At 44.9% G+C, this 19,065-nt stretch overlaps 1 protein-coding gene across 1 annotated transcript in view; it reads left to right on the top strand.

The window, feature by feature from the left end:
• COL22A1 (collagen type XXII alpha 1 chain) overlaps positions 1-19,065 on the top strand; it is a 994,625-nt gene that overhangs the window by 722,571 nt on the left and 252,989 nt on the right. Inside the window, exon 24 of the mRNA XM_086966258.1 lies at positions 2,264-2,317. Within this exon, the coding sequence (XP_086822384.1) occupies positions 2,264-2,317 (54 nt within the window). The remainder of the gene's footprint in view (positions 1-2,263; positions 2,318-19,065) is intronic.

Below are 19,065 nucleotides of genomic sequence, written 5' to 3'. Positions count from 1 at the left end.
CAGAAACGACAGTATTGGAGTATGTAAACTTGTGGTGCTCACTATCACAGCCCAATTCTATTTAAGGCCCTCCTGTCTTCGCTGGGGGTGCATTGGGGCCTGGCACATGCAACTGTGCGCCCAGAAGCAGCACAAGAATTGTTACTTTAGACCACATGGGCGTGTGTAATTAATTTGTTGTGAATGTGTAAGGCTAACTGCATCTGGTAGGCCACCAACAAGCTCTGGGGGAGTATTTACAATGGTTTTATAGAGTGAGTAATACTCTAGTGTGAAGAGTGTTAAAGCTCTGAACACTCTGCAGATGTATGCGGACATAGGGAAGTACAGAGATGTAGATAGCTGCATGCCCAGAGTCACACAATATCAGTAAGACGGCACTAGAACGCACGTACGCTGCTCACACCCATCTACTCACTCATAACAGTACATAAGGGGAGATAAGAGTACACCCTTCCCCCCACCGCAATTCACACACCCAAAGCTAGCCATTTTAGGAGCATAGGGCCTAGAGCGGAGGTCTGGGTGTGTTGTACCTGCCCCCCCCCCAGAGTTCACACCATTGCTAGCGTCCCCTCCCAATCCAGTGACGTCAGTGCGACAATAAATGCCTGCCTCACTGGCCGGGCCTGTCTGGCTCCACGAAGGTCACCTTTGCGCGCCTCAAGCCTCGGCTGACCAACCCGTGCCGGGAGATACAAGCACGCACAGGGCCTTATCTGCATCGGCCGCAGAGATTGGCATGACCTCGGGCGGATAAGAGGCAGGGCGGACGGGACGCTGCTCACGTCAGCCATGGCCGGACAGCGCCTCAAGGCCCTATCAGCAGGACACCACTTCTTCTCAGCACGAGGGCTGAAGTTTATTCAATACACAGGAAGGAAGCAACGAGACAGGACCGGAAAAGCAGTCTGTGAGAGCCATAGGCAGAGGGGAAGTGGGTGACCACGTGTGTCTACTAAGTGTACAACGTCCTATGGCTGCAAAGTGCCTACAAGCGACGCAAGCTCCTCGTGTTAGAGACAGGAGAGAAACCCTTACTTACTCCAGTATGTTTCAGTGATGGCCATCATAGGGGCAGGGTGAGGGACTAGGGCAAAGATTAAGAGGTAATGGGGTCACGTTCCCATGGACTGATAAACAGGAGCTCACCATTTGTGTCTAAGTCCGTCCTTTTCAGACTGGGGGTGTGTTTTTCTTTCTCCCCTCTTCTCCATTGGCTGGAGGAGAGGAGAGAAAGAAACGAAAAAAACCGCCCCTATATCCGAAAAGAACGGTGCTTACAGCGAAAAGAGAACGTCACAGAGACCTCTTCTCCAATGGCTGGCCACCGTTTAGGAGGCCAGCCAATGGAGAAGAGGGGCGGGGTTTACCCTCGCTACTCTGAGACATTAAGTCTCGCTGGCGAGACTGCTCATGCGCGCAGCCTACGCCAGTTTCGACCTAAAAAGGAGTATTACAAGAGGTTGTAGTGGCAAGAAGGGAACGAGAGTGAAGGGGCAGGGGGGTATTCTGTGGGTGGATGTATACAAAATGAAAAAATACTAACACTTATCTCCTTGCTAGTTTCGAGTCCTCAGCCGTCTCTACTCCGTCGTCACTCGACATCTCTCCGCAGCGGCAATGTACCATTGTGATTGGTCTGAGCGCCGTGGCTCGTCGCTCAGGCAGGGAATGGGAGGCTGGTCATGTTCCCCACTAGGCTGTGTAATGCAGCCTGGTGAGGAACATACAAAGCAGTCTTGCACACTTTGGAGTGCAGCTACCACTTCTCCTCCAGGATGTCATGGCAGTCCGTGCCCCGGTGTGCCCAACCTGGCTGATACAAAAAAAATAATTATAATAACGGAAATAACTTCTGTTATTTTTTTTTTTTTTTACACTGCTCCAAGAGCAGTGGGTCGACGCCCCTCCATCTTAGCAGAGTAGCTGCCACTGCAAGATGTAGTTACAGCAGAACATTTGTGACTATAGTCTGGTTTCTTAAAATAGACAAGACAGGTCACGGGAAGTGAAGAAACCAACTTTTGTGACAAAATGCATGGGATCCACATAACCACTCTTGAGCTGAGGATGTTTGCACTGTGCAACTGAACAGAGTGATGTGATAACATATATTTGGAGAAAGTTGTAGTAGCCCTGTTGGACGAAATGATAGCAATTTTATTGCCAGTAACAAATAACTTTCTACAGTCCCATATTGAACAGAAGTTGTTAAATGGCTTTTCAGTGCCTCTGACAAAGTCGCTGCTTTCTTTCACAGGGCAAGAAGGGCGAAGACGGCTTGGCTGGAGTGGATGGAGAAACAGGATCACCAGTAAGTCAGACTTTTTTTTTGTAATGGAAACAAACATATTTTCTTTGTATAATTACTCAGTTTAATACCTGTGCACCTGGTTCACAAAAGTATTGGCAAATGTCATGAACCTTTCAATGACTGAATAATGCCTACTTATTTGAGTAAATTACTACGTTCTGCTAATTTAACAACTTACATGTATTTTCTTGATGAGTGGCAATCCTTCCTAAACACATCTTTAGATTATTCAGTTGATAGGTGTACATCGCCCATCTATTCACCCGAATTATTAACGGGTCCATTTCAGTGTGAGATAGATGTTCCCTCAGCTCTTGCAACTCCAAAACGTTTGTGAATGCCCTTAGGTTTGCATTTACAACTGCTCTGGATCAAATTGAGAAAAACATTAATCATCCCTGCCTTTTGGCCATTGTTAAGATTGTTCACTCTAAGACCACTAAGCACATGAGATGTGCAGAGGACTGCAGAAACCCGCTGTTGTGTATCAATTATTTTATTGAACAAATTAAGAATTTAGAATAACAGCAAATACAGTGACATACAAGTCCACCTTATAACCATATAGAGATACAAATTTTGATTGTAATACACGCACCAACAGCAAACAATACTTAGATATCATATTTAAAAGCGGTAGAAAAATGAAGAGACAGATGAAAGAATAAGCTATAGAACGAAGAAATAAAGAGAGGAAGAGAAGTAGGACAGAGCGGAAAACGAAGGGAAGAAAGGCAGAACCTGCCGGTGGACCTGGCCCTCTCTGCAGGGTCGCCACCAAGCATTATGTCTTCGCTTCTATTTCCTGAATGCATTTTTGTTGGCAGTAAGACTGTGCTCTCTCCCTTAAACTTAGTACAACTGGCCTACACCTCATTGGCACACTTAATTTACTTATAAGTCCCTGATATATGGTGCTACATGCACCCAGGGCCTGTAAATTAAATGCTACTAATGGGCCAGCAGCACTCATTTTGCCATCCAGTAAACAAGCCTTTTAAGACATGTCTCAGACTGGAGACTGCAGCCTGAAGTGCAGTATTGAACTGCCAATGCGACCTGACAAAATAAACCTTGTGCCCGCCCTACACCTTCTATTTAATTCATACTCATCATGAGGATTGGGGACAGAGACCTACTATCAGACTTGTATTGCTTTTTGATTAAGTCGGCAGTTTCAGCCGAGTCCCTTGTGCAACAGAGATGGGAAGCAAATCTGGAACACTCCTTTACCAGCAAAGAATGACATCCTCCTCAGAGCATGCATCTCTTCCTTTAGTACAGCAGGCAAGGAGGCGATGCTCAAAATAACAAACTACTGGTGCTATATCCTGGCAAGGATCCTGAAATTGAGATGTGGAAGCAAAGAAGTCCGCCGGGGTAATGCAGTCACCTAGATGTACTTCCTACAGTACAAGTGTGGCTCACTGGTTAGAGCGGCAGACTCTGAAGCAGAGATCAGGCCCGGGACCAGGGTTCAAGTCCCGACGCGGCAGGGTCTTGGGCTCAATGTCCGCGGACTCGATAATTCTTGCATCGGCGCCTACTCTAATCATGGGTCCCATGCTGCAACTCTGGGCAATAGCTTGCTTAATCTCCACAACAGCCCCTATAACACTGGGGTGCCTGGCTTCACCTTGGGGGTGCCCAGGAGAGGCATCTCACAGGGAGAGCCAGGAAGGGTTCCACAGCGTTATACAACGCCGGGACGCCCTGTTGGGGCAGCTGTGCGCTTTACAAAATACACTACATTTACAGTGCGCTCTAAACTCAAACAATACTAGGAGATCATTAATTTTCCCAGCTATAGCTAGGAATCCCAAATTACTCTAACCTACCCGCAGTGCTTGGTTAAAAGAAAGTCCTTCACTGCAGCGCTAAATGCATCCAAACAATCCATCACCTCTAAGTTGAGAACCGACTGCACGTTGGACCATAAAGACTGACTATTCGGATTCTGGGACACTATTGGACTGGAAAAGCTCACAGCCTCACTTGATAATAAGCTTCTGCAATTTAATAAAATGTAGAGTTCATGCCTCCAATTTCTATCACAGGAATTTGGTGAATAAACCTGCCTAATATATATTCAAGTTCTTTGTTTAATGCAGCAAGAGCCCACACAAAACCTCAGCGATGGATAGAGACTGTCGTAATCTTGTCACCGGTTACTGCCATGCTTAATAATATAGAACCGTGCACAATGTGCATTTTGTATGGCAATGATCATCCCTTGAACCCTACCCCAGTTACCCTGCCCCCCTAGCCCTTGGCAGTGACCACCCTCTTCCACAGTTGACCCCTCATTTACGTACCTCACTAGCCTATGGATGTGGGTGAGAGTCTGTGTTAATAACGAAAACTGATAAATAAAAAAGTTTGAACCATAAAAAGTAGGACATGTGCTTTTAAATTTTGCATATCCTGGTAGTGATAAACTCCTCAACTAGTTTTTCACTACTGTAAAGCCTACCTCTCCCATAGGATAACATTTGGTTACCCTATTACATTTAGTGGTACCTTTTGATTGATAGCAGGTAGAAATGTCCTGTTTGGACTCAAATGAATTGTAATTTAAAATCCTCTTTATTGGTAAAGTCAGATTTTAAGTCACAAATCTGAAAGTGACACTTTTAGAAAGTTATCAAATACAGAAGGGGATACCTGACTCCTTCAATACTTCTGCTTTATGTCTTTATAGCATCAATCAAACCACTGCCTTTTTGTTTGATTGGGTTATTTATTAAACCATTCCATTTGAGATTATTTTCATATATTTTTTTGAGAAATTCCAAAGTTAGAAAAGAGGAAACACATTAATTTCAGATGACGTTTACAGACAATACATTGAACAATTCACAAAATACATTCAAAAACAAAACATTGAAATGTGCCATCACTTATCAAGCACCACACGGACATCAATCCAAACACGTCCCGATTTCCTGAAAGATTTATATTTGTCAGTTACCTATTAGGACAAACCGCAAGCCGCAGCGCGAGCGGATGCTGCTCGGTTTAACAAGATTTAATTCCAACAGCTTGAGTGAAACACTCCGATATCATTTTTAAAATTTTAATTGGGGGCAGTAGCCCCCAATCTGTCCCCCCCACCGCCGGGGGGCAGAAAGCCCACTAGACGCCAGGTTTTTTTTTTACATTTAATTTAGGGGTGGGGTCTGTCCAAGATGGGCACGGCAATGCCCCCACCCTTTCCCCCACAAAATTTCAGTCTTTCTGCCCCCCTGGGGGGCAGATGGGGGCAGGGGACCTAAATCTGTCCCCCAGGGGGACAGAAAGCCCACTAGAAACCAGGGTTTTATTTTAATATGTTAATTAGGGGTGGGGGCTGCCCAATATATGCATGCCAAAGCCCCCACCCCCTGCACAATAACAGTCTTTCTGCCCCCCATGGGTGAAGATGGGGGCGGTAGCCCCCAATCTGCCCCCTGGGGGGCAGAAAGCCCACTAGACGCTAGAGTTTTTTTTACAATTGATTTAGGGGTGGGGGCTGCCAAAAATGGGCACGCCAATTCCCCCACTCCTTCCCTCATAATATTCTAGTCTTTCTGACCCCTGGGGGGAAGTAGTCCCCAATCTGCCCCACATGGGGGAAGAAAGGACCCTAGACACCAGGGATTATGCAAATGCCCCCACCCTACCCCCTCCAAGGAAACCTAAATACTTGCTGCCCCTCCAGCAGGAATGTGGGGGCAATAGCCCCTGATCCGCCCCCAGGGAGGGCAAAAAGCCCACTAAGGGCCAGGGATTTTTTTTTATATAGGTAGGTGTGGGGGTTGCCCAGAATGGGCATGTCAAGGCCCCTACCCCCACAAAAATGATACTCTTTCTGCCCCCCCCCCGGGAAGCAGATGGGGCAATAGCCCCTTATCGGCCCCCCGGGGTGGGACAGAAAGCCCACTAGCCACCAGGATTTTTTTTCTCTCGAATGTTCTGGGTGGGGTTTGCCCAGAATGGGCATGCAAATCCTCCCATCCCCCAAAAAGATGCCACACCATTTCTGCCCCCCCTTCCCGGGAGGCAGATGGGGGCAGTAGCCCCTAATCTGCCCCCCCCCCCCCAGGGGTTTCAGAAAGTCTACTGGGCGCAAGCGATTATGCTGGCTTTTCTATTAGTAGTGGTGGGGGCTTCCCAGAATGGGCATCCCAATGCCCACCCCCCCCCAAAATAATAGCCACAGTCTTTCCGTCCCCCTTGGGGGCTTATCAGGGCTATAGCCCTCGATTTCCCCCCTCCCCAGGGCTGCAGAAAGCCCACTAGGCACAGAATTTTCTTCAGGATGTGCCTACCTGTGGATTTTGGGCCCTAGCGCAGCCGACACACAGGGAAACCTAGCAAAGCTGTACATTTTTTTAAACTAGACACCAAGGGGAATCCAGGATGAAGTGACGTGTGTGCCTCTCACCAGGTTCTGTTACCAAGAATCCCTTGCACGCCTCCCTTTTCCTCACAATTCTTTGATGGAAAGTTCTGGGATCTGCATGGATCCACAAAATTCTACCCACCCTGCATTACCCAAAGTCTTCCGAGAAAAATGGTAACTCACTTGTGTGGGTAGGACTTGTGCCCGCGACAGGAAACGGCTCAAAATGCAACGTGGACACACCACATTTTCATAGTGAAAACTGACCCTTTTTTTGCAAAGTGTCTAGCTGTCGATTTTGAACCCTAGCTCTGCCCGAACCTAGGGAAACCTAGCAAACCTATACAATTTTTGAAAACTAGACACCCACGGGAATCCAGGATAGGCTGACTAGTCTGGCTTTCACCTGGTTCTGTTACCCAGAATCCCTTGCAAACCTCAATTTGTCAAAACCCCCCATATTTTCCTCACATTTCTCTGGTGGATTGTTCTGGAATCTGTATGGATCCACATAATTCCACCCAACCCGCATTCCCCAAAGTCTTCTGAGAAAAATGGTACCTCACTTGTGTGGGTAGGCCTAGTGCCTGCATCAGGAAACGGCCAAAACGCTACATGGACAAAGTGCCTAGCTGTAGATTTTGAACCCTACCTCTCTCAGCACCTATGTTGTGTTTTTACTTCCTTACCATTTGTATGCTGCATACATACTTTACAATTTAACTCTAAATTAAGCCTGACTGCTTTGTCCCAATCTATCAGAGTGTTAAGCACTGATGAATTTAGTGACTTTTGTGGATTACCCTGACCAAGATTGTGGTTGTTGGCTGAGTAGGGCTTCCATCCCCCTCAACCAATAACCCAATTTATTACACCCACCCTAGTCAGATGACTCTTAGCTAAAACAAATAATTTTTTTTGTGTGCAATTTTATTTAGCCCGGACATGGCCAAAAGCATCAGAGCGCTTTACAGCAAGCAGGATATAAGGGTTACTTTACTTGTACTTAAACTGAACTGATTACTTCAGTGGATGTGTGCAGGAGTAAGCAGAAGAAAAAGCTAGAACAATTGGGCAAAGGAAATACACAGTTACAGCATGATTTTTGATGGTGATGTCAACTAACACAGGCAGGGCAGATCGCTGTGGAGTGAATACATAAGTCTGGTTGAGAGTGAATTAACCAAAACGTCTGTCTAAAAAAAGGAGCTTGAGGACCTTTTTGAAGGTTAGTACAAGGTAGTTAGACAGAGGGAGGGAGGCATAGATTTCATGATTCTGGTGGCGCTTCCAGAGAAAGACTGGTTCATGTATCGCACTCAACTGAAGGTGGAGATTCCAGTAGCAGGGACTGGACATTTCTGGAACTCCTGTTTGCTCTGAAGATTTTCAGTTTCTTGTTTAGATAGGAGGGTAGAGAGGAGTACAGCACTCTGTGGGTAATGCAAGCAAATCTGAATTGGGCCTGCGGTTCAGTGGCGAGCCAGTGGAGGGTTAGCATGACTGGGGAAATGTGGTAAAATCTCTTGAGACCTAAAACGAAGCGTGCCGCAGCAGGCAGAGTAGCTCTCAGTGGGCCTAGGTGAACCTTGGAAATACTTGAGGGAAGGGCAATTCCATAGTCTAGTGTAGAGAGAACGAGTGATTGCACCACTATTTTGAGGTCTTGTTCCAGAATTAATTGTCTGATGCCCCAAAGCTGCAGAAGCTGGAGTTGTGCAGTATGGCTGTGAAGATTGAGATAAATATGAAGGGTGATGCTGAGTGATCTGGTACTTTGGACAGTGGCGGGGCTAACATCCAGGGCAGGAAGGTTTTTCATTTCTTAGGTGAGTTTAAAAGAAATTCTATTTAAGTTGGGTTGGGTGTTAAATGGTGGTTGGACATCCAGTTTTGAATCTTTAAGAGAGTTTTTAAAAGCAGGACAACGTCTTCCGGGGAAGAGAATTTCAAGTATATTTGAGTGTTGTTCGCAAGAGGTGGGAGAGAATCCCGGAGTTTGTGAGAATCACACAAAGAGGTTCTAGGTAGAGGTAGGGAGAGGATCGAACCTTGGGGAAACCTGTGGTGAATGCTGACTGGTCTATGGAGTGAGTTGCTCATTTTCACAATTTGGGAGCACTTGGATAGATATGAGGAGAACCAGTTGAGGCCAATGCCTCCACATCTCATGTGAAGCTCAAGAGTATGAAGGAGGTACAGATGGTTGACAGTGTTGAATGCAGCGTATCAATGGAAGAGGACCAGAAGGCAGGAGTTACGTAGTTGGGGATTCTGAAGGAGTCATAGACTATGTGGAGGATCTCAGTTTCTGTGGAGACTGGGTGGTGGTTGTTCAGGTTTTCTGGATCAAGAGGTTGCTTTTTCAAGAGAGGGGGATTTGACCCATTTTAGTTATTCTAGGAAGAGGCTCTGTTTGAGAGAGTAGTTCACCAAAGTGGTCCATATGAGGAGAAGGTGTGTGGCAAGATATTTTCTGATTGAACCTGGGATGGCATCCTGATGGTGGTTGGTTTGAGGGTTTTACTTTGGAGATTGTTAATTATAGGTCCTTTTCGGAATTGGAGAGAAGGATGATAATGATTGTAGTGCTTTGCATGGTAGAGTCTCCACCATTTCAAGGTAGTCATTGATGGGGAGGTCAATATGGATGTCTCTAACCGTTTTATCAACGAATTCTAGGAAGTTGTGCAATGGGCCACTGATGACTTAGGACCCGAAGTGTTGGAGGGATCAGTAGTCTGTGCAATGACCTCAAACTGGCGCTTTGTCTATTCTTTGCTGAATTCATGAGGGCTCTGTTGTGGAAGGATTTGGCTCTGAGAATTCGGTCTTTGTAATGTTTTCCTTCTTTGCGGAGCTTAGTCAAACTCAGGTGAGAAGATGCTTTTTTCTATTCTTTCTCACATTTTATGATCAGCTTTCTTTCTTCATAAAGCTCTTTAGAGAACCACGGCCTGGAGGGTTTTAGGTCTGGATAATTTGCATTTCAAGGGTGAAGATTTGTCTATAAGGGATTCCATGCAGGAGTTGTACTTGTTGGTGACCTCATTAATGTCCCTATGAGGTGTGATAGAAATTAGGGTGGGAAGGGCTATGATGGCCACTGCTCCTGTGTCAAGGTTGGATGTGTCCCTGAACCATCTTTTCTCTTACTTGGGTTGCCCGTATGGTTTGGTATGTGAGCTGGTTAGGGAGAATGGAATTTGCAGGTGATTGGACCAGTCGACTGGGATGATTTGGAAGGACTACACTTGTGCTCTGCGGCATAGTGCATTGGAAATTGCAGCAAGTTAACCCATATAAAACCGTAACTGTAAACCATGACTGAAAACCGCTCTACTTGGAGTAAGACCTACTTGAAATGATAAAACCTTTCATCTTCTTTGATTCACTTTTGTATCTCCTATACCCAGATTCATTCAATCAGGCCCTTGTTAGAAGCCTAATCAGCTTCTAAAGGCATCAATAGGTTCACTTATGCCTCTAAAGCCAGTCTCTTCTCTTATGGGCCACCTAGAATTAAAGTCCAGTCTGATTGCACCCTCCTTTTCAGCGCAGACCCTGCAGAGATACAAATTATCTCATTTGTTGATAAGAAGCTAGCCTCAGTTTCTTCTCCAGCATGCATAGTAAATGAATTGCAGAAAAACCTACCAATACTTATGATCTGAGATGTACATTCCTTATTTTACTCCTGAAAGAACAGGAATCCAAAATTAAGTGAAAATACTATATGTGTCTTTGAGGGCTTGAGAAATATGGAGGATGAAAATATGTGAGCCAGAAATAACCCCGCCCACTTTAAAAATCTCCAGAGTATAGATTTAAGAGCAACATAAAGGACTCAGCGAACATGCCTCAGAAAAAATCAATCAATCAATCAATCAAAGACATTTATATCGCGCACTACTCACCCGGAGGGTCTCAAGGCGCTTGGGGAGGGGGGGTCTGCTACTGCTCGAACAGCCAGGTCTTGAGCTGCTTCCTGAAGGCGAGGTGGTCTGGGGTCAGGCGGAGGTGGGTCGGGAGGGAGTTCCAGGTCTTGGCGGCCAGCTGGGAGAAGGACCTTCCTCCTGTTGTGGCTCTTCGGATGCGGGGGACGGTGGCGAGGGCGTGGCTGGTCGATCGGAGATGGCGTGTGGGAGCGTAGAAGTTGAGGCGGCTGTTGAGGTAACTCGGGCCTTGGTTGTGTAGGGCTTTGTGTGCGTGGGTGAGGAGCCGGAAGGTGATTCTCTTGTTGACCGGGAGCCAGTGCAGGTCTCTCAGGTGTCCGGAGATGTGGCTGTGTCTGGGGATTTGGAGGATGAGTCTCGCTGAGGCGTTCTGGATTCGCTGGAGTCTCTTCTGGAGCTTGGCGGTTGTTCCGGCATAGAGGGCATTGCCGTAGTCCAGACGGCTGGTGACGAGGGCCTGGGTGACCGTCTTCCTGGTCTCGGTGGGGATCCACCGGAAGATCTTACGTAGCATGCGCAGGATGTTGAAACAAGACGAGGAGACGGCGTTGACTTGTCTGGTCATGGAGAGGGAGGAGTCCAGGTTGAAGCCTAGGTTGCGTTCGTGGTCTGTCGGTTTGGGTGCGGTGCCCAGGGCGGGAGGCCACCAGGAGTCGTCCCAGGTGGAGGGCGAGGAGCCCAGGATGAGGACTTCCGTCTTGTCTGAGATCAGTTTCAGGCGGCTGGTCATCATCCACTCGGCTACGTCTTTCATCCCTTCGTGTAGGTTTGTTCTGGCGGTGGTGGGGTCGTTGGTAAGGGAGAGGATCAGCTGTGTGTCGTCGGCGTAGGAGATGATGTTGAGGTTGTTTTGGCGTGCGATGGCCGCAAGGGGGCTCATGTAGACATTGAAGAGGGTGGGGCTGAGCGAGGAGCCCTGGGGAACGCCGCAGATGACTTCGGTGGCCTCTGACCTGAACGGGGGTAGGGGGACTCTCTGTGTCCTACCAGCGAGGAAGGAGATGATTCACTCCAGTGCCTTCTCCTGGATTCCGACGTTGCTGAGGCACTGCACTAGGGTGCGGTGGCAGACAGTGTTGAATGCTGCGGAGAGGTCTAGGAGGATGAGGGCCGCTGTTTCTCCATTGTCGAGCAGGGCTCCGATGTCATCGGTGGCAGCAATGAGGGCGGTCTCGGTGCTGTGGTTGGCCCTGAAGCCCGACTGTGAGGGGTCGAGGGATCCATTCGTCTCGAGGAAGGCGGCTAGTTGCTTGTCGATGGTCTTCTCGATGACTTTGGCTGGAAACGGGAGGAGCGAGAAGGGGCGGTAGTTTTTTAGTTCGGTGGGGTCCGCTGTTAGTTTCTTTAGTAGAGCGCTGAGTTCGGCATGCTTCCAGCTCTCAGGGAAGGTGGCGGTGTCGAAGGAGGTGTTGATGATGTCCCGCAGGTGGGGTGCGAAGACAGCGTCGGCCTTGTTGAAGATGTGGTGAGGGCAGGGGTCGGTCGGAGATCCGGAGTGGATGGAGTTCATCGTGCGGATGGTGTCTTCGGTGCTGATCGGGGTCCAGGCGCTGAGGGTGGTGGTGGGGGGCGTTGGTGCGGTCGTGGGGAGCGTTGTTTGTGTGCTGAAGCTGTTGTGTATGCTTGCGATCTTGTTGTGGAAGTAGGAGGCGAGGGAGTTGCAGAGGTCTTGCGATGGGGTGATGTATCGGTATGTATTCTAGAATAGAGTTTTCTTTTCATTTTCCCCTTATGCACACCTTTGAATAATCCCTACCTCTGGCATTCCTGTCTCACTTTTTTGAGGAGGTCAATGTATCAAATTCATAGCCTTCTCTCACCATGTAAATGATACAACGAACATCATGTAAAGTACCTTATAGACTCTTGCAAATTAAAAATAAGTTATTTCTTGAATGCTTGTATTTCACTTTAGTACACTAGAGTATATCACTGTATTGAAATCTGTTATAAGTAATAAGTAATAATAATAGTTTTCAAGAATAAACATTTCCCCATCTACTGTCCATTTGCAACACTGCAATCAATGAACCATAAGATATCAGTCTGTCATGTGCACTATATACATGGTCAGTGTTATAATTGTATGTAGAACACTACTTTTGTCATATAAAACAATTTATAAGTGAGTAAGTGAATTGGATTTCTTCCTGGTGGTTTGAGATTTTAATGACACCCTATGGAGTGATGTGATTTATGTAGGCTCTCACAGTTTAGCATAGTGTGGAAGCCATGATATGAATCCAACTTTCCTTAGTGCTGTTTAGAAATTGGAATAATATTTGCATCTCTGTGCCATGATCACTCTTAGAAATGGGGTTTCTGGTTGGCTAGGGTATGTACCTAAGCCAGGAAGAACCCACCACTCTAGTCAAAGTAAGGGGGTAACACACCCAAGATAACCCCTGCTCACCTGAGAGCAGTCAGGCTTATCCCAGAGGCAATGTGTAAAGCATTTGTGTAACACACACACACACACACACCAGTGACACACTAGTCACACCACAAAAGGGACTCCACACAAGGTTATATAAAAATACCTCATATATTGTATAAAGAACACATAGACCACAATCACATAAATCACTCTGCCAACTAGGCAATTTTTATAACACCACATTTAGTGCAACAAAGCAAATACTCATAGGTTGCACACATTATAAAACATCATGAAAAACCATTGCTGTGCATCTTAAACAGTTCCTGAACATAATATTTAATTATGTTTTTTTAACAAGGATTCAAACAACATATATCATGGCATCAGGGCATGGGATGCCACAGTTAGGTTACACCTAAATCACCAGATATCACCATGGAACCCAGCGAACCTAGGCTCCTGTCAAGCTGTTATGGGGGCTACCCTGGATTTCTCCTGAGTACCTGAAGTCTGGTGCATTGGTGCTTCTGTGTGGCATTATACCATGAGCTTGATGGGGCTTCTCCACCTGTGCCCAACTTCCCCGCAGGGGAATCTGTCAAGGTCTCGCCCTGCCACACTATCCAAATCTCAAGTGCCCCCAAAGTATGTGAGCTAGCAGCTGTCTGTGACCATGCAGTGCTGCTGCGGAAGACAAGGGTGGTCTCTCCATGATGGGGGAGAAAAGTCATGAAGGCGTTATGGCAGTGTGGCATCCCCCAGGTGACCCTCTGGGCTCCTCAGTCATCTCCCTCAAAGGAGTGGGAGAGGCCGCGTCGACCCGGTGCTGGTTTCCAGTTGCCATAGCAGCCTGCCTGAGCAGTATTGAGGCTTTCCTGGAGATGGGGCCCCACTGAAGGGGGTTCCAACAGGGCGCCCGGCGCTCTTCCTGCATTCAGGCGCTCCCTCCTCTGGGGGTTTTCCTTGCTGCTGCGGGCCCTCTCCCTCGCTGGAGAGGGCTATGTGGGCGCAGCCGGCATGCGCTCCACTGGGGCGCTGAAGTAGGGACAACAATAGAGTACACGTTATGCGCTTTCTGACAACGAAAAAGTGCTCCACATGCTCTAACTTGGACAGCACAGCGCTCTTCTTTTCAGCAGAAATAAAAGCGCTCACCATGCGCTGAACTGCAACAGAAAGTGCTCCTCACCTGCTTTCACTTTTAAGGTGGAAAATACATTGCTCACCACATGCTGTCTTGAAAAATGTGTTAAAGAACAATATAGTCCTTTCCACGCTCCAGAAAGGAGCAGCAACTGCAGGCCATCCTACCCCACCCACCTCGGGGGCATCTCTCCTCACACAGCTCTCAGCATTGGAGGCAGCATTCTGCAAAGGAGACACAGCTTATTCAGGTGCTAGTGAAACACCTCCCGCCACTCTAAATGCAGACCAGGTCTATTTAGCCCAGTGATGAGTCACCCAGACTGGCACACCTCAACCCCCATGTGACTGTCTAGAGTGAATGCACATCCACCGCTCCTGTCACTCCAAAACCAGACGGTGAATACACAACCAGTCAGAGGCACACATAATGGTAAAACAAGAAAATGCCCACTTTCTAAAAATTTCATTTTCAAACACTCAATTTACAAAAAACACCTTTCCTAAAAGGTGTGTTAATAAATTCTGAATTCAGAGACTAAACTCAATTTTTCTATCTTGTTCCAATTTAAAGTTACACATGTAAAATGTTACAGTGTAGCTCCAATGGGACAGACAGCCTTTCAACAGCAAAACACGAAATACACAGTATATCACTATCAGGGTATGTAAAACAAACCAGCACATGGCCTACCTTTTACATGCACTGCACCCTGCCCATGGGGGTACCATGGGCCTACCTGACGGGTACCTTATATATAAGATAAGGGAAGGTTAGGGCCTGGCAAGTGGGTGCACTTGCCAGGTTAGCATGGTAGTTTAAAACAGCGTGCAGACACTACAGTGGTAGTTCTGAGATACATTTACAGTACTACAGTGCTACTGGGTGGCACAACCAGTGCTGCAAGCCCACTAGTAACATTTGATTTACAGGCCCTGGCACACTCAGTGCCAGGGCCAGGACTTACCAGTAAATCAAATTTGTGAATCACGGATAGCCAATCATTTTCACAATTTACACCGAGAGTATATGCACTTTAGCACTGATCAGCAGTGGTAAAGTGCCCAGAATCCTATGGCCAATGAAAACAGGGTACAGAAAAATAGGAGGCAAAAGTCAAAAATGTTTGGGGATAAACCTGCAAAAAGGGGGCAGGTCTAACAATCACTAAAAAATGATGATTTGTTGAAAATGTTCAAGTCCTAAATTAGTAGACTAGAGGCGGATCACTGAAATTATATCAACCTCAAAAATATCGAGAAACCATAATTTTGTTGACAAAATATCGATGGACAAAATATCGACTGGCTATCTTTAAACAGGTAAGTACTAAAATATCGACTCTAAAATATCGAGTTACAAAAATATAGACTGTTAAAATATCGTTTTTTTATGTCTTTAAATCAAGTTAAAACTAATGTTATAATAAATATTTTTAATATAAACTTACTTAAATTTATTAAATTAATGTTATATTAATAAATATTTATTGTAAATTAAAAAAAATATTACAAAAATAATACATATATATATATAAAAAAATATTATTAAATAAACATATATAATATTTTTACCGTAGCATAGCAAAATGGTTAACATTTATTGTAACAACTGTAGTGAATTCTACAGTAGCAAAAGCGTTGGATAGCGTAGGGGTAAAATTTACTATTCCCACTCCAGTGGGTGCAACAGTAGGGAAAGCGTTGGATAGCGTAGGGGTAACATTTACTATTCCCACTCCAGTGGGTGCAACAGTAGGGAAAGCGTTGGATAGCGTAGGGGTAACATTTACTATTCCCACTCCAGTGGGTGCAACAGTAGGGAAAGTGCTGGATAGCGTAGGGGTAAAAATTACTATTCCCACTCCAGTGGGTGCAACAGTAGGGAAAGCGTTGGATAGCGTAGGGGTAAAAATTACTATTCCCACTCCAGTGGGTGCAACAGTAGGGAAAGCGTTGGATAGAGTAGGGGTAAAAATTAGTATTCCCACTCCAGTGGGTGCGACAGTAGGGAAAGCTCTGGATAGCGTAGGGGTAAAAATTACTATTCCCACTCCAGTGGTTGCAACAGTAGGGAAAGCGCTGGATAGCATAGGGGTAATAATTACTATTCCCACTCCAGTGGGTGCAACAGTAGAGAAAGCGTTGGATAGCGTAGGGGTTAAAATTACTATTCCCACTCCAGTGGGTGCAACAGTAGGGAAAGCGTTGGATAGCGTAGGGGTTAAAATTACTATTCCCACTCCAGTGGGTGCAACAGTAGGGAAAGTGCTGGATAGCGTAGGGATTACAATTACTATTCCCACTCCAGTGGGTGCAACAGTAGGGAAAGCCTTGGATAGCGCAGGGGTTAAAATTACTATTCCCACTCCAGTGGGTGCAACAGTAGGGAAATCGCTGGATAGCATAGTGGTAAAGATTACTATTCCCACTCCAGTGGGTGCAACAGTATGGAAAGCGTTGGATAGCGCAAGGGTTAAAATTACTATTCCCACTCCAGTGGGTGCTACAGTAGGGAAAGCGTTGGATAGCGTAGCGGTTAAAATTACTATTCCCACTCCAGTGGGTGCAACTGTAGGGAAAGCGTTGGATAGTGTAGGGGTTACAATTACTATTCCCACTCCAGTGAGTGCTACATTAGGGAAAACGTTGGATAGCGTAGGGGTTAAAATTACTATTCGCACTCCAGTGAGTGCAACAGTATAAAAAGGAAAAACTTCATAATCAATTATTATTTATGTAAATATTAGTACCAAGTAAATTAATTTTCCTATACCAATAACTTGTATTAACCAATTAATTTTTATTTCATGGACAATTATTTTTAATTTAATTAATTTACTTAATTAATTAATTATTTATTAAATTACTTCCCACCCTATCCCCCTAGAAACTCACAATCCACTACTGAAAATTATTCACTAAATATTAATTATTTATCAATTAATCCATTTTTATTATTTCCCATTTATATTTTATTTAATTACCAATTATTAATTATTTTACAATTATTATTAATTTACATAATGAATTATTTTTAATTAAATTACTTCCCACCCTATTCCCCGATAAACCCACAACCCGCTACTGAAACTAATTTACTATAAATTAATTATTTATCAATAATCAATTATTATTAATTACCAATTATATTTTATTTAATTAGCAATTATTATTTATTTTACAATTATTATTAATTTACATAATTAATTAATTATATTTCAATTACTTCCTACCCTATTCCCCTATAAACCCACAATCCGCTACTGAAACTAATTTACTATAAATTAATTATTTATCAATTAATGAATTATTATTAATTACCAATTATATTTTATTTAATTAGCAATTATTATTTATTTTACAATTATTATTAATTTAAATAATTAACTATTTATATTTAAATTACTTCCCACCCTATTACCCTATAAACCCACTACCCGCTACAGATTTATATTACACAATTATTACAAATTAGTAAAAACGTACCTTATTTTCGATTTTTTTTTGTCTATATTCTATCTAGTCGATATTATGTCTAGTCTATATTTTTGATTCGAAATTTTGGCTATTAATATCGATATAACTCGATATTTTTGTAGTCTATATTATCTCTGGTCGATATTTTGTCTAGTCTATATTTTTTCCTCGATATTATGTCCTGTCTATATTTTGGATTCGATATTATGTCTGTTTACCACTAGAGGCATCATGTACAGGCATAAAGCCTGCAATTCATAAAAACAGAGGGTTTGTTTTACATAACTTTCTCTTAAAATGTAATAAAGCAATTTTATGTGACAGAAAAGTATTTGTGAATGCAGTAGGCGCTTTTGCAAACCACTGGAAATAGGAGGATATTGTGAAAGGAGCGCTCCCCCCCACCTGATCCCCACCTGATTTGCAAGTTGAAATATTCTGTACTAATGCTTTAGGACTGCAATTGCGGTCACAAAGCATTGATGAAATACAAAACCTCAAATGGGGTGCTATCAGATTTCCACCGGGGAAGCTGCCCCCGGTTAATTATATGCTTCCCTCACTGTGTTCCCAAACTGGAGAAAAAAAATGTAAGCAACATTTCTTCTTTTAGTAGACACAGCTGGCTTTAAAAGAACATTTTCCCATTTGAGAGGGTGGTGGACAGGTGTCCCTAGGCTGCCACACCCCTGCATTTGCCTCCATTACAGAACATGGGGGACTCCAGCCTTGTCAAGTCTTCAGAGAGATGTATGTGAACTGCAGCTCAGCTCAGCTGCAGACACGCAGCCAATAAGCTCCTTTTTGTGTGCTCAGCTGTCATGCATCTAACGCTGGGCCATATTATCAAGAAAGGGCGATACATTATCGCCGCTTTTATTGGCAGTAAACTGCCGTAAAAGCGGCGATAATGGGCTTGATAATATGCCCTTGTAAATTCCCATAGAAGCCCAGGCTCTGGTGTTAACCTGGGCTTCTATGGGAATTTACAAGGGCATATTATCAAGCCTATTATCGCCGCTTTAACGCGGCAATAATGTATCGCCCTTTCTTGATAATATGGCCCCCTGTGTTTTAGAAAATGCAGGGGCATATTATCAACCAGGGCGTTACAATTATCGCAACTGCCACTAAAGCGGCGATAATTGGCTTGATAATATGCCCTGGAGAATTCCAATAGAAGCAGAGGTTTACACCAAAACATGGGCTTCTATGGGAATTTACAAGGGCATATTATCAAGCCCATTATTGCCGCTTTAGTGGCAGTTTTCTGCAGCTAAAACAGCGATAATTTTTAACGCCCGGCTTGATAATATGCCCTGCAGTATTACCCTATGAGACTAGAACTGAACCAAGACCTTCAGCTCGAGCCAGCCTCGAGCTCTACTTGCTTTGCTCACTTTCT

Source organism: Lissotriton vulgaris, chromosome 4_1 (genome assembly GCF_964263255.1).
Source record: "Lissotriton vulgaris chromosome 4_1, aLisVul1.2, whole genome shotgun sequence".
Lineage (NCBI taxonomy): Eukaryota > Metazoa > Chordata > Amphibia > Caudata > Salamandridae > Lissotriton > Lissotriton vulgaris.
The sequence above is the reverse complement of the archived record's forward strand: the minus strand, read 5'-3'. Positions and strand labels throughout refer to the sequence as shown.